The sequence below is a fragment of the Alosa alosa genome, chromosome 10 (genome assembly GCF_017589495.1).
Source record: "Alosa alosa isolate M-15738 ecotype Scorff River chromosome 10, AALO_Geno_1.1, whole genome shotgun sequence".
In the NCBI taxonomy this organism is placed as follows: Eukaryota; Metazoa; Chordata; class Actinopteri; order Clupeiformes; family Clupeidae; genus Alosa; species Alosa alosa.
Window position 1 is genome coordinate 24,893,218 of NC_063198.1, and position 16,776 is coordinate 24,909,993.

Genomic DNA, 16,776 nt, shown 5'->3' on the forward strand with positions numbered 1-16,776 from the left:
AGTAAGATCTTGAGGATATTTCGGCCTAGGAAGATAAATTGTGAGCTACACAGTTTAACAGAGAGCTTGGAAATGGAAACAATACTGTTACGAAGGAGATGGAAATGGCTACGACATAGATATATACAGTCTAGGGGCTAGGGCATGTACTTATGAAACCATATGATGACATCACATAAATAGCGCCTTCCCAGAAGGATGAGGCAAAAGAGGGAGATTCAAAACAACCTGGAGACGAACCAGGAAGGTGTAACGAAGGAGAGAGGTTACAGCTGGAACACCACTGAGAAGAAGGCACACAACAGGGACGAGTGGAGATCATACCTGTCAACACTCCCGTTTTTCCCTCGTTTCTCCCGTATTTCAAGGTCATCTCCCAGCACCCTCCCGTTTTGTTATTTCTCCCGGAAAACTCCCGTAATTTGCATGGCCATCAAACATCATTTTAAAATCATTGATCCATTCAGGTTGCCAGATTGTGTATGAAATACACCCTACACATACACGATCACTTACTTTGAATTTCAACCGTTTTGTCATAGGCTAAAACCTGGTCAACCCAAAACCCAAATAAGGAAGCGGGTGCCAACTGCGCAGCCTGAGTCTCGTCGTAAGCAAGCGGGCTAGTTGAATGGCCTACTACAGAACTAGCTGTTGTGAAATTGGGAATTTAATTGATTAACACATCACATAAACTGTTATTGAGTGTTGTTGATACACTGAACTTGTTCCCTCGGAACCAAATCTGACAGCAAGCAGCTTTGGAGTTTTGGAAGTAGGCAGGCAGCTGGTGGATACATAACTGGCATGCGTAAGGTAATGGTAAGGTAAAAGCAACGACCGAAATGCAGTGTTGAAACACGTGTATGAAACGTATTAAATATGCAACCACAGATCCGGTATAAGACCCCCACCCCCGGAAAAAATCTCCCGTTTTTGGAAAGCTAAATGTTGACAGGTATGGTGGGGATCCTAGTCCTTGCCTCATGTGCCATACAGCACAACAAGAAAGAAAGAAAGAAACTAGAAATAATATAGCCTACTGGGGTAACAGGCGTATTATTCATGTCGTCAATTCTGCATTCTGTTCAGTGAGTTTAAAATCAAATTGATTTGGCCACTCCTGAACGCACAGATGTGAACCAGTAGATGGAGCCAATGGTACAGTAATGGCTTTGAGTCTCTGAGAAAACTATCATTTACTGGCATTGATGTGTAGCCTAACTAAAATATTATTGGTGAACCTATTCTGATCTATATATTAGGTCAGAGATTATAGGATCTAATTAACTTATAGCCTAATAAATAAATCAGTATGAAACACAGCTAAAGCTCCAAACTCTAAACAGGCAATGTTTTAAAATGCTATTGTTTTTTGTAAAACATTACAGCACAGTCCCACAAATGAAACTTGATCTACTTCTCAAGTACAATTGACCAAGTCGGGGTGTGACGCTGATATGACCAGTGAGGGAGTTTTGAGTATGCAAGTTATCAGCAGGACGCCTGCGCCGAAGTTGACACTCTGAACCTCAGCGGAAAAACGGGTGAAACATGGAAAGAAAGGGTAAGCGGACAGCTATCTTACAAACAAGAGTAGTGCTACACTGACCACTTATTGCAACTGTGCCGAATAAGACACACATGTCAAACGTTACCGATGCTCAGTGAACATCTGCTCTGACGGAATGACTAGGGCATAGCACTTGGCAAGACAATAGTGAACCATGCTTGGCAGCGAGGTAGCATTTAGCTGCCGAGCTAACGCAGATGTTCATAGGAGCTACATTAGCAAGACTACGCTTAGTTTGCTCCTAAATTCATGCAACTGTCTTGCCCCACAAGTGTAGAACAGTTAATAACTAATGATCTATAATCATATTTGTTACAATAAACTTACTGACATCAATGCTGTGTGCGTGTGTCAATATGTAACCAGATAGCATTTGAATGGCACACATGCAAGTTTACCCATGTATTGTCCAACTTTACTAGCTAGCTCTTGAACGGAGTGACAAAGTAGACACTTTGTCCACGAATTTGCTGTGCTTACTAAATTTAGGACATGGAAAGACTCAAGGTGGGCAGGAAATAATGATATAACGTTACGATATAGGCCCATTGGGTGGTTATGAGCCCAGCCAGCTACCTTGTGGTAGCGCGCTTTTTTTTATCAGCATAATGAACCTGGTGCATTTACTAACCACGTGATCAGGGACTTTTGAGTTATTTTCATAAAATGAATCTCTCAAACGTGTATGAATGAATGAACATCATTGAGAAGCTCTGTACACATTTTGTTTTTAATACCGACAGCTGACAGCAAGTGCCATGGCACTTTGGCATGCGCAGATATGACAGGTGGATAGAAGAAAGTGACCCATACCTGGGTCACCTATCATTAGAATGTAATGTGGGGCAGACTGTTCTAAGTGTCTGACTGTATTCTGTTTCAGTTCTCGCTCTCCAGGCTCGGAAGAAAAGGGCCAAACCCAGAAAGCCTGGTAAAAAGTGAGTAGACATGGCAATGGCACTTTCTTTTTCTGGTTTAACACCGCTGTTAGAACGGGTCCGTATCTGTTACAACGTGGTGGTTTTACAGACAGGCCTTGTTACTGTGTATCGCTCCACAAATAAGCCATTGTTAACGGCATGGAAGCAGCCCGCCTGCTTGTTAGTGAAGTGGTGCGGAAATGAAATTCCTAATGACACACTTTTTAGGAACAGACTAAAAGCCCCTTTTCCCCAGTCCTTGACAGTGGTTGTGCTGCTTAAAACGTTTACAAAGTAGTTACTTATGAATATCCGCTTGTCAATGCCAAAACTATAATCTGTGAAGTTGAAAGTGCCATGTTTTTCTGTTATAAGTGTTATGTATGTTGCTACTTTCTGTCCAAGTATGAAACTGGAACTGGTTTACATAGTATGTTTTATGACAGGGGTGTCCCACTCTCATTACCGGTAGGCAGTGGGTTGGATTTGTTGGAATGAGACTTCGAGGGGCCAGGTATCATTGGTGTCATGGTCATGATCATTTTTCCGCATGGATTTGAGATTGTTGTCAGGGCGTATGAAACCTGCTGCTGGGATGGCGCCCCTGTGTTATACTGTGCAAGATATGCACCGTTGCTGCATATGTTTGCAAGGTGATCAAAAAGTCACTCACCTGTGGGGATAAGTTTGCTTTAGCTCCACCTTGTGGCACCTGTTGGAAACTGTTGTTAGCTATCCACAGCTGACCCTGGGTCAGTGCTCCCTCATCTGCCATGGCTGGCTCCTCCTGCAGAATGGACACAAAACCAGATATCATCGTCCATCACAATGTTTTACTGTACACATCGTCAAATGCCAATTTAGGGGACATTGCCCAACCCTACGGCCAACCTGATGCCAACAATTAATGAACCTGTCGACTTGAGTAGAGCTTCTTGCCCCCCACCACACACACACACACACACACACACACACATTACAATTACAATTATCTCCTCTCTGAGCAAGTAAGTGATCATCATGCTGTCCATCATCATCATCATGCACCTCGAAGACAAATCTGGCTTGCGTGTGTGTGTTGGGAGGATATTGGGTTATAATCTGCCGAGTGGAGTGGAGAGATTACAGCTGGGGAAGCCCAGCAGAGTGGAGAGGTGCGGCCATAACAGTGTGTGTGTGTGTGTGTGTGTGTGTGTGTGTGTGTGTGTGTGTGTGTGTGTGTGTGTGTGTGTGTGTGTGTGTGTGTGTGTGTAAGGGCTCTGTGTGGAAAACGATCAGGAGCTCAGCTTCACACTCTTACCTGAATCGCACAATGCCACAGAGAGAGAAAAACTACATATCGGAACGTCACATATTACCAACCCATACTGTATGTCCAACCTCTAACGTGTATATGTCACTTAATATTAATTTCTATTCAAACCAAGACGGCGGATTCCTAAAGAAAGGCAAGCACCCACACCATAAGTGTATCTAAATTAGCTATGTACCAAAAATTACATTTTACCGTGACTCGAAGAGCCGTAAACAGTCTTGTAAGGCTGCGTGTACAAATCCGCTTGGAGCTCCAGTGGAATTTTGAATTGCGACGAGAATTCTCGGGCAAACTGTTGATGTGCCGTGGGAATATGCACCCACCAGCCCAGCACTAGATTTTGTTCAAATCTACACACCTATGGCTACTGAAAAATGTAAGGTTAATTTATCAAAATGTTTTAGAATTTTCAAACGAAATGGTTGGTAATTACGATATCAATTCTGGACAACGAGTTGAATCTGCTTTACAAAGGGTGTGCTAGATGCAGACCTCCTATCTTTATAACTAGTAGCCTGAAATATTAATATTTCATTTTGTTTGCATGATTTTGTTCAGTGCCATTCCTGGCACAGCATACTTTGTAGCAGTGGCACTGTGCTTGTGTGTGTGTGTGTGTGCGGCTCTGTAAGGGGTGGGCAGTGCCCACGGGGTCAGCGCTGGCACGCTGTGACTGCGGTCAGAATAAATAGAAGATGAAGAGCTGCCCATCTCCACGCCTCTGACCCCTCACTCAGACTGTCCCAGAGAAGCCCTTACATAAGCCTGCTGTGTGTGTGTGTGTGTGTGTGTGTGTGTTGTGTGTGTGTGTGTGGGAAAGAGACAGACATAGATAGATGAATAGCACACACACAGAGAGAGAGAGAGTGCCGCACATGCATGTTCTCCCACAACAAATGCCCCTTGGCATGCATGAAGAGGCCATTGTGTGGCGCGGCGTGTTTGCTCCATGCGTGTGCCCACCTATCCCATGCCAAACATGTGTGGCATCCTACACAGCAGCCTGAGATTCCTGCTGCCTACTCGTCCTCCTCCCGCTCTCTTTCTTTTCTGCTCTGTCTATCCCTCCCTCCTTCCTTCCCTCCCTCCCCTCTTTCTTTTTATTCTCTCTTTTATTTGTGCTCTCTCTCTCTCCCAGCTCTCTCTTCTTTTCCCCCCCTCTCTTATCTCTTTCCCTCTCTGTCCCCCCTTCTCTCCCCCTCTCTTATCTCTTTCCCTCTCTGTCCCCCTTCTCTCCCCCTCTCCCTTTCCCATTTCTCTTTTCCTTCTCCCCCTCCTCTCCCTCTCCTTCCCTTCCTCCCTCCCCCCCTCCCCCTCTCTCACTCTCCCTCTCCCACTCTCTCACACACTCACTCTCACTCTCCCCTCTCTCTCTCCCTCCCTCCCTCTCTTTCTCTCCCTCTCTCACTCTCACTCTCCCCTCTCTCTCTCCCTCCCTCTCTTTCTCCCCTCTCTCTCTCTCTCCCTCCCTCTCTGCGGCTGAAGTGGCAGTGGTGAGGCGAGCAGGCGGGTATCGATGGAGAGAGTGCGAAAGGAAAGAGAGAGAGAAGTCCAGAGCAAGAGGAAGAGCGTAAGAGAGGGAGAGAGAGAGAGAGAGAGAGAGTGAGCGGTCCAGGTGCAGCAGAGCTGATTGTTGCGGTACGGTTCCGACCCGTCCAGTTCCAGGATGTGGCTGCTGGACTGGATCGTCTCGCTCAACTCCGCGGTGGTGAAGCTCGCCAGCGGCCTGAGGTGCAAGTGAGTGTGTGTCCAGTGGACGCGGGGGGCCGAGGGAGGGAGGGAGGCATGAGGAGAGGGACAGGACCGGGCAGGTTGCCTCTAGTCTCGTCCTGTCCGCTGACTTATTGATGACTTGATTCATTTTTAATCAGCTGCCAGATGCTTGCTTGCATGGACGTCCACTGTGGGTCTGCAGGGTACTGTCGTGTGTGTGTGTGTGTGCGCATGTGTGCACATGCATGCACATGCATGCACATGCACACTGTTGGACAGAGCTGGATGTCCCAGAGGTCTGAGGTTTTTCCTGATGTGTGTGTGTGTGTGAGAGAGATGAGACTTAGTCCGAGTGTACACGGTTCTCTCCTGCGTTCCCCTGCACCTGATGTGTGTGTGTGTGTGTGTGTGAGAGAGAGAGATATTAGATTTTAGTGCGAGGGTACACGGTTCTCTCTCCAGCGTTCCCCTGCACCTGATGTGTGTGTGTGTGTGAGAGAGAGAGAGAGAGAGACAGATATGAGACTTTAGTGCGAGGGTACACGGTTCTCTCTCCAGCGTTCCCCTGCACCTGATGTGTGTGTGTGTGTGAGAGAGAGAGAGACAGATATGAGACTTTAGTGCGAGGGTACACGGTTCTCTCTCCAGCGTTCCCCTGCACCGTGTCAGGCTGTCAGTATTTGTGCTGACTTCAGTTGGCAGCCATCTTGTCCCGTCGGACGGTGGTCTCAGATCACCTACTCACACTGCTGGTGCTGCTGCTGTTTGCAGAGTTTCTGGCAACTCCGTGTGTGTCGCCTCCCGACAGCACTCCTACACCTCTCATTAAGCTATTACACACATACACACACACACGCACGCGCACGCACGCACGCACATACAGGCATGGGTGCAAGAAGTGCATCAAGATGGTTTTGTCTCGGCAGTATTCATACCCCTTTTTTAGCAGGCAGAGGACGTGTGTGTATGTGTGTGTGTGTGTCTGTGTGTGTGTGTGTGTGTGTGTGTGTGTTATGTAAGCAGCCTTATCTACATCTGCAGTGCTGGAGTTTCCACTGCATGATTGCAGAGAGCTTTTGTATTACAGCTTCTGTTTGAGTGAGTGTCTGCGTTTGTTACTGAGGCTGTGTTTTGGGGTTTGTTTGTTTGTGTGTGTGTGTGTGTGTGTGTGTGAGAGCGTGTGTGTGGTATGGCTGCTGTTTTTCTCTAGCATTTTGCTTCAGAGAAAATGTTGCATTTGCTTTCTGGGCTGTGTGTGTGTGTTGCACCTTATTGCAAGTAGCTGAGATTTGTAAGGCAGTTTGCAATTTTGTGTGTGTGTGTGATCCCTCCTGGTACACACACATGACTCTGCTGTGTGTAAGGCCTCTGTTTTGGTGATGCACTGAAGACCATACTGTTGGAAATCACTCTGTTCGAAAGTATTTGCAAAAGACCCAAACTGTGAGCATTTATCTGCATCTGCACAAACACAAAGTCTCAGTGTGCATGTGTGACAATATCGCGTCATAATTGAACTGTAACCTGCTTCTCCAAGTCCTCTGTTCAAACTGCACGGGTCACGGGTAGTTACTGTACATACTGTGTGTGTGTGTGTATTGTATGTGTATGATAGGCCATTGAAGAGGTGGTGAGGTTGACCCACCTACTGATGTCACTGATTTTTATGTTTGTATCGTCATGTTGGTGGGGGAACCCGTATAATATTATAGGTGGTATATACATACAATATATATGTATTCTGTACGTGGAACAAGGTAGTCTACATCAGTGGGAGTGTGTGTGCGTGTGCGTGAGCACGAGAGTAGGAGTTCTCAGCTCTTTGCCAGAATTCAGCCGTGGGCTGAGCCCCTGCGTTGACAGTTTCTAATGACTTCAGACATTTTCCTTGTTTTAATTTCTTTTATAGTGCAGGTACGTCAGTAGTGTAGGTAATCCATGTTTGTGTTTGGGGATCTGAGGAAGGCTGGATTCATAGCCAACCCTGATGTCTCCTTTTAATCAGATTAGTCACGCAAATAGTGTAGAATCAAAGCAATTTTTAGTTGTGTTTTCAATGTGATCACTGTAATCATGTTGCATAAGCTTTCTTCACTTAGAAGTATTAGTAGTATACGTTCATGAAATTGCATTATGTAACAGGTTATGCGAGACAAAGTGTCCTTTCATCTGAATCCAGTCCAGGTATTATCACTGTTACTGCAACCTAGTGTTTGGACTGACACACCTCTCATAAAGACGTCCTGCCTAATACCGTGCACAGCAGCTCAGACACTAGCAGGGCTTAAAAGGTCTCCAGTACTTTGCCACAATTCAGGTGGGGGCCAGGCAGTTTAAAATTAAAATATGATTAGAATGGATATAGAAGAGCCTTGGACATTTCTAATTAACTTTAGGCACAGAAATGTTACTTGCTTTAAGCCCTGCACAAGTGCTAACAAAAGGGCATTCTGGTTAGTGGATACGTAATCATAATAACTTATTGATTGCATTTACCATGTGGATGGACAGGACTGTGTGAACTGTAGTCTGATAGACTTTCACAGTCCCAGACCAGCAGTTGTGAAATGAACATTCTAAAGAATATCTGGGTTTATCGATTTCAACATGGAATTGCCCCCACCAATATGGCGGCCACTTTGGCATGACTTACGTTCGTATGTTTTAGTATAACAGGCTTTGTCTTAGGTTATGACTCTGAGACGGATCGAGGAAGCGACTCGAGAAGCATCTTCTGTCGGAAAGCTCCAACTACAACTGTTAGACTGCACAGTTTTACTGTTCAAGACTTAGCCTGTGTTCTGTTATTCATTGTTTTACCATCTACAATAAATCATCTAATTGCCGATCCTGATCCAGCCGTCAAGCTTTATTGACCATCTTCAATACAGACATTAGAACTAAAACACAACACAACAACCAGATAATCCAACACTAGATAGCGTCAACTGAATAGGAAAGTTTCAGTTACAGACTCTTGAAATGGTTGCTCGAACTTTTTCCGTTGGATAGCCTACATATTGCGCACTTAATAGCCTAATACAGCCTGTCCAAATAGCATTTAGGGATCATTATTTGTGTAGCCTAAAGTGAATCCTTACTTAATATTGATTTGAATTGTTTATTGTAACATATGAACATCACATTATAGCCATCTTGCTGTGCTGTTGGGTGCCAGAACCGAAAAAGTCATCGGTTAAATTTGAAATAAGTAGGCTACAGTTTCCAGTGAGAACGTAGTTGTTCGTTTGACTCACGATAACCCAAACCCATATTACCAATTGTCCCGTTTTTCCAACCTCTTCTTTACATGTATTTCACTTAATATTCATTTCTATACAAACCAAGACGGCGGATTCCTAAAGAAACGCAAGCGCCCACACCATAACTGTATCTAAATTAGCTATGTACCAAAAATTAAATTTTACCGTGACTCGAAGAGCTAAACCAAAGATCATTGATTACTAGCTACTAGTACTTCTACTGTGTAAGGCCCAGCACTTAACTCTGAGCGTGGTAAACAAAAACACACCTATGGCTACTGAAAAATGTGAGGTTCATTTATCAAATGTTATTTTGAAGTATTAAAAAACATTGTTGTTTTAGAATTTTCAAACGAAATGGTTGGTAATTAGCACGTTTGCGATACATCTTTGCCTTGTGACATTGGCGCTGGCTCGGTAAAATGTTGGTTCGGCAAACACAAAACTCATCCCATATGTCATTGTAGGCTTATTGTAAGTCTTGGACATGATCATTTAGGAGCAGTGATGGGCAGTAACGCTTTAGAAGTAATGTAATCCAATTACTTTTTTCAAGTAACGAGTAAAGTAAGGGATTACAATTGCAAAAAACAGTAATTAGATTACTTTTACTTTCCTGCAAACCCGTGATTTTGCCATAGACAGTAAAAAGAATTTGGGATTTTGCCATATGGATTTTGTGAGACTAACTCGTGACAATGATGTAGGCTATAGCTGCTATATAGATGTAAACAACAGACACACGTGTGTTGCAAGACATGGAGTGTGGGAGAGAGTGCGAACATGGAGCATTTAATTCATTGCAGTTCAGACATTACGAAAAAAACATTAACGCCGTACACTCTTCGTGGGAAGAAAAATGTTGTTGTCTACAGCGAAGAATTCCACCTCAAATCTGAGCAAGCACCTAGCAAGCCGGCACAGGAATGTGAAACTCATTGAGACACCCCCAGATCCCGACAAGACGGCTGCAGCAACAGGTGAAAATAGAGGACGTCGCGGGTTCCCTGTAGCCTACTGGCCCGTTATAACATTCTGGCTGCATTCACTGTGATTTGGAAAATGGGCAAACCTATAATGTGGTCTTTGCCTTTTTGTAATGGGGCTGGTGAGAAGTCTTCAATAATTCGTTTCCCTTAAACCAGCGTTTCTCTACTGGGTCGCGGAGACATGCCAGGTGGGGCTAAAAAAAACAGGAGTTTTTTTTAATTTATTTTTATCGATCGTAATGGGCGACTGTGTTATTCATAGGAAGCGCTGGTGTCAAGGCAGCGTGGCGCATGTTTGAATCTGCAAGCACGTTCACTAATGAACATTTCTTGAAGCTGGCCTATCTTTGCGATATACTGTATTTGGAAAGCTCAATGAGTTAAATCTTCAGTTACAAGGCAAAGACAAGCACCTACCTCACCTAGCAGATAAGATTACTGCATTCACCAAAAACTTGAGGTATGGGACAGGCCTCGATCGCAACAGTATGCCTTTGAGAATCTGAGTGAAATCGCTGAAACGTCTGCGGGGGAGCCACTCTTGTGATCCCATGTATTAAACAGTAGGCTTACATCACATCCCTGCAAAGTTTATTTCAAAAATATTTCCCAACCAGCAGTGCTCAGTAAGACTGGATTATGGATCCATTTAATGCAGCATGTTGGTATTTCAAAGTCAAAGTCAAAGTCAGCTTTATTGTCAATTTCTTTCATTTCATTGAATATTTTGTACAATGCTGTAAAATATTGGCCTATGCTTCCTAATATGTTGCTGGAAAACAGAAATATGTGTGTTTAATTTACAATGGCACATTATGTATTTCTTTATTATTATATCTGCAGCACCAGCTGATTTTAACTCTGCTGAAGAGGATATATTTAGAACTTCATTATTTCATTTACAAACATTTGACAATTTTAAGCTTGACCTACCACTTTCTTAGAGCGATGAGGGACAGGTGGGGCTCGAAAAGGCCCCTTGATCAAAGTGGGGGAATGAAAGAAAAAGTTTGAGAACCACTGCCTTAAACTAAGCATTTACATGAAGCACAGTAGCCTATGCGATTGAAACACATTCCACTCAGATAGGTGCTACCAGGCTCATATAGGCTATCACTTTTTAACTGCAAACAGAAAATGTCTAGCTAGCTGTTTATACCAACTTAATATCATGACTATTGCTAATATAGTGCCAAATGTGGAGTTTGTGGACATATTTGAATGGAGCTGATCATTATGAGAGTTGTGTAGATGCTCTTAAAGTGACAGCGCACCATTTATAAATGAGTTAAACTGAATCAAATTAGCAGTATTTCTTAAGAAATATTTTAAACTAACAGTTCTGCTTTGGGCACCAAAATAGCCAGCAGCGGCACTGCACACACACAGTTCAAACACACACTCTTCTTGACATTAGAACAGCCTAAATGTGGCATGCAACATAATTTTCTGTTTTTTGGTAAATGCATTACTCCTCTCTGCACTGCAACTGTTAAAAGATGTAAATGTTAATAGAGACTTTGGTTGTAATATTTTTTTGCTGTATTTTATTTACATCTATTGAATGAAGGAATATACACACCAAAAGTTAAGATTGAAACTAATAAAACCAAGTTTTATTCAATCGTATTCAGGTTGTGTATAGCTAGTGTGTTTTGTAAAGTAACTAAGTAAAGTAATTAGTAAATAACTACTTTGGAAAATAAGTAATCAGTAAAGTAACTAGATTACTTTCTTGGATAAGTAATCAGTAACTAATTCCTTTTTCCAAGTAACTTGACCAACACTGTTTAGGAGATAGTTATATGCATTCAATGATTTATATACCCTCAGCTTCTCCTTACTGTAGACACTCGGTTTTTCAATAATGTCCAGCCATTCAACTGTTGGCAAACCTGTCACTCTTCTTTCCAATCACTGACTGTATTGGGTCTGTCAGGATGGTCCCATCTGATAATGTAGCCTTAGTTTTTTCAAATAATCCTCCCGATCACGTACACTGAGTGTATGTACATATTGTGTTATATCGTTAGATTTTAGATTACTGTCTGATTTTAGCCGCCTCACTAGTACTATTCAAAAGCCGCCTCACTATCCAAACGATTGTTTCTGCCTCCAGTGACGTCACACCCACCCGAATGTTTATGTTTTCACCGCCGTTGCGAAGGGGTCTATAGAGTCTATGGAAGGGTTAAAAACAAAGAATCTTTGGTTAAAAGACTAAAGGCAACAATCCAACTGCTAACTGTGTGATTCAAAGTGTCCCAGGCGGGTTGGCGTTGGGGTTTATCTGGGCTCTCTGAAGGGCCAGCGCAGATTAGACCGGCCCCTCTTCTGCTCCTCACAACACGTGAGTTAGAGACAGACACACACACACAGAATCACACACACACACACACACACACACACACTCTCTCCCTCCATGTTGCTCTCCCCTGCCCTGTATTTTTGTCTCCACGTCTGTTTAGGGGTGTGTGTGTGTGTGTGTGTTTGTGTTCAGAATGAGCCTCATAGTATGTTCACTCCTTTGCCACCTCATCTGCAGAGATAGTTAGCTGTGTTGGGCAGACAAAAATAGCCCCTGCCCCCCCTCCTGAGTCAGTGTTTGGGGGCTAACTGATGTGTGTAAATCGGACGGGTTTGGGCATCTCCGGTCCCGCATGACTGTGAGCATATCATTCCCTCCCACACACACACACACACACACACACACACACACACAGTGCTCAGTGTGGTCTAGCCTGTGTTTGTCTGCATGGAAATGGACTGCACTGGGCTAATTTTAGCTGCGTGCAATGTCTCAATGCAGAAGTGTGTGTGTCTTTCATGCTGAAACTGATCCCCAAGCCCGGGGACTGATCTCCAAGCCTGGGGTCCTCTCAGCTCAGCGCTGTGCTGTGGAGCAGTCAGTGGATTTGGTTTAGTTTGGAGGAGGATTATCTGCACACTGGCGTTTCTGATGCATGTACATATATATACATACATACATACATAGTATACAACTCTCCTACAGCCTGCCATGTGTGTCTATATAGGCATACATATGAGTTTTCTTACAGGATGCTTATTTCTTTTCTTAATGATGGAATGCATTTGCTATATATTTACACATCAGAAAACAACATGCTAATAAGCAATCAGAAAACAACATGCTAATAAGCAATCAGAAAACAAAATGCTAATAAGCATTGCAGATATTGCATAACATTCACACACCCATGGCAATGCCCTTTTGTTGTAGGCATTTCTGGTTACCTCAAACCTGCAAGAAGTTTCAAATTCAGTTCACACCCACGGTGACGTTTCGTCTCGGTCCCTGAAGGTCGTCAGTGTTAGACATGAAAGTGGCAGTGCAGACTGCTAAAGCCGGTTCTGTAGAAAGTAAACTGGGTCAGACGACGAGGCGCATAGTGAAGGCGTCCGTGCTGAAGCATCTTCGCCTGGTCATTTACCCTGCAGAGAGAATGCCAGAACCTGATATATTTATTTTGTATCTTGTTAGCAACTGCATTGCAGGTGCCTCTTTTAAACCATTCTCTATGAGTGGGTGAATGTACTGCTTTTTGTCAATAGAGGACATTGTATCAGTATATCCGAGATCTCACCGTCTCTCACCTTGTCTCTCTCTCTCTCCCGTCTCTCTTTCTCACCCTGTCTCTCTCTCTCTCTCACCCTGTCTTTCTCTCTCTCTCTCTCTCTCCCCGTCTCTCTCTTGTTTGTGTGGTGTTGGCTTTGTATCAGACGTGTCATGAATCCATGGTTTGAGGAATGATTCAATAAATATTTCTCTCTCTCCCCTCTCCCACTACCCCCCCCCCTCTTTCTCCTTCTTTCTCTCTCTCTGTCTCTCCATGTCCATCCCTCTGTAATTAAGAGTGGCTAATTTATCTGTGTGTGTGTGTGTGCACACATGGCCCGTGTGGGGTTATGGTGTTTTACCTGGTGTCTCTTTGGGACAGAACACACATGGATGGATTGTGTTGTAAGTGCTCATGCAGCAAGATGGAGCTCTGTCTATAAGGGGTATGGTGTGTCGAGCAAACTGGGGTGTCTGTGTGTGTGTGTGTGTGTGTGTGTGAGAGAGAGTGTGAGAGTGAGTGTGAGCGTCCCCTCATTAGATTAGATATTGTCATTGTACAAGTACAAATACAACGAAATGCAGTGAAATCTCATGGAGTATAAATCTCAGTTACAGGATGCTCACAGCATGACACACACACACACACTTATGGACATATTCTCACATATTACAGACATATTCATAAGATGCATATTCACATTTACTCATGTGCATGCCATACACACATGTGTACACACACACACACACGGACACAGGCCGATGCAGATTATTGAAAAATGGCAAAAATCTATCTGATAAATGGACCTTTAGTAGTGGAGTGTTCCACTGTTTGGAACATCAGAATGTGTTCCTACAAAGACAGAAGTTAAGTGGTCATGCTCCTGTAATTGATAGCAACACATTAACACATTTACCAAGGGGTTTTAATTAGACTTGTTTGGGTTGGTTTGCTTCATGACATCACTTGTGCCCCCAATCCCCACACACACGGAAGTTTAGAGACAGGTGGCCTGCACTACAAAAAGTGCACCGAATTCAACACAAATGACTCAATACACTTGAGGAGTGGGGTATGAGTCCTTTCTTTCCAGATATCCTAGGGATTTCTCACCAGAGTATCGCTTCACAGTATCGGTGCATCGTGGATATTTATGGCAGGTATCGTATCGAAATCATAATTTTGCTATCGTGACAACACTATTAGGGTCATAAATGGAATAGAACAGTAATGTGCGCCCAATGAGTCTCTTGCCCAGAAGGGCTAGTCTCATTTTTCCCTATAGGGATACACACACACTCACACACTTACGCATTCTCACACACACACACACACACACACACACACACACACACACACACACCACTCCTCAATATTCTCATTCCTCACACACACACACAGATGCATGTGCATGCACACACACACACACAAAAGGCAACACCCGCCCATCCAGGCACACAGATGTATATTTGCATTGTTGCTATGTAAAGTGTATTGAGGACGTTTGTTGCAACATCTTAATCCAAATACAGACAGACAGGCAAACAAAGACTCACATTTTTCATTTTTTTTTATGGTCAAACCGAGATGCTGCATATTGAAGTTCTGAGTGTGCCACGACACTTCTAATCTCAAGTCTTCATTTACTATCGTGAGCCCCTCACAAGGTGTGCGTTCACCATCATCAAACAAACCGAGATGCTGCACACACACATCATTTTGTGGTCAACCGACTGACAAGACGTTGATCTGATGATATTAATATTGACATAATCAATAATACTGACACACACACAGATGAATGCAATAATGCATGGAGCCTGTGTGGTGAATCCAGAATGTGACAGACACAATAACCTAAGGGGATACAGATGTGAATGCAGAAGCTTGAGTGGAGTGTGTGTGTGTGAATCCAGTGTGTGTGTGTGTGCGTGTGTACATACCCATGTGGGGTGTGTGGTGTGTGTAATGAGTGTGTGTGTGGGAGTTTGTGTGTGTGTGTGTGTGTGTGTGTGTGTGTGTGTGTGTGTGTGTGTGTGTGTGTGTGTTTGTTTGTTTATGGTGTGTGTGTGTGCTGGCTGGCATGCGGAGAGGAAGCTCTAATGAGCGGATCAGCAGCTCTATGATCCTCAGCCCTCCTCAGGGCAGGTGGACACCAGCACCAGCCTCAGGAGAGAGGGAGAGAGAGAGAGAGGGAGAGAGGAGAGAGAGAGAGAGAGAGAGAGAGAGAGAGAGAGAGAGAGAGAGAGAGAGAGAGAGAGAGAGAGAGAGAGAGAGAGAGAGAGAGAGAGAGAGAGAGAGAGAGAGAGAGAGAATTAGAGAGAGAATTAGAGAGAAGAGGGAGAGGAAAGAAAGAGGAGAGCGAGAAGGAAAAAGGTGAGAGGAAGAAGGAGAATCGGAGAAAGAAAGCAGAATAAAAAAGGTGAGAGAGAGAGGGAGAATGGAGAGAGCGAGAGAATGGAGAGAGAGAGCGAGAGAATGCAATGGAGAGAGAGAGAGAGAGAAAATGGAGAGAGGAAAATAGCAAAGGGCGACCAAGAGAGAGAAAAGGGAAGAGCAGGAGCGCAGAGAGAGAGAGAGGAAAGGATGTAGAGAAAAGGAAGGAAAGATGGAGGGAAAAGAGAAGGATCAGGAGCAAAAGGGGGGAAGAGAAAGAGATGTGCAGAGGGAAAAGAGGAAGAGAGATGGATTGAAATATAGAGGTGGGAGAGAGTGGGAAAAGAAAGAGGAGAAGAATAGAGAGAGAAAGGGAAGAATAGAGAGAGAGAATAGAGTGAGAAAGGGAAGAATAGAGAGAGAGAATAGAGTGAGAAAGGGATGAGAGCTGAGAATGACGGAGAAGAAAATGCAATGAAGGAGAGAAATGAAAGAGAGGTGGAAAAGAAGTGTGGAGGAGGAGAGGGAGACGGAGAAATAGGAAGGGTTAGATGAAATGACAAGATGGGGAGAGAGAAAAGAGAGAGATAGAGAGATGGAGAGATGTTTTGAAGGAGGAGGATGCTGTGTGATTCACCTGCAATGCAGTTCTACACTGCCTCGGCCAATCACAGCACAGCACTGGAGAGAGTGGGTGGAGCTTCTGCCTGACATCCACGGAGGGGAGCTCTGATTGAGCAAGTAAGGGAGATGGAGAGAGAGAGTTAGAGGGGGGAGAGAGAGAGAGATGGAGGGAGGGAGGGAGATGGAGGGAGAGAGGAGTGCAGGAGAGCGCGACTGCGAATGAACGAGCACAGAGGAGGGAGTGAGAGCGAGAGCAGGAGCACTGGATCCTCCGCACTCTTCCACTCTGTGTGTCTGGAGTCTCTCTCTCTCACACACACACACACACTCACACACACACACACACACACACACACACACACCCTGGTGTGGACCCCCCCACTCTGAGCCTGTGGGCTGTGTGTGGTGGGGCGCTAGTTCATGGC

At 44.3% G+C, this 16,776-nt stretch overlaps 1 protein-coding gene across 1 annotated transcript in view; it reads left to right on the forward strand.

Moving 5' to 3' along the window:
* The first annotated feature begins 5,474 nt into the window (after positions 1-5,474).
* Positions 5,475-16,776, forward strand: part of LOC125301796 (SRSF protein kinase 3-like) — a 49,217-nt gene continuing 37,915 nt past the window's right edge. Inside the window, exon 1 of the mRNA XM_048254532.1 lies at positions 5,475-5,545. Within this exon, the coding sequence (XP_048110489.1) occupies positions 5,475-5,545 (71 nt within the window). The remainder of the gene's footprint in view (positions 5,546-16,776) is intronic.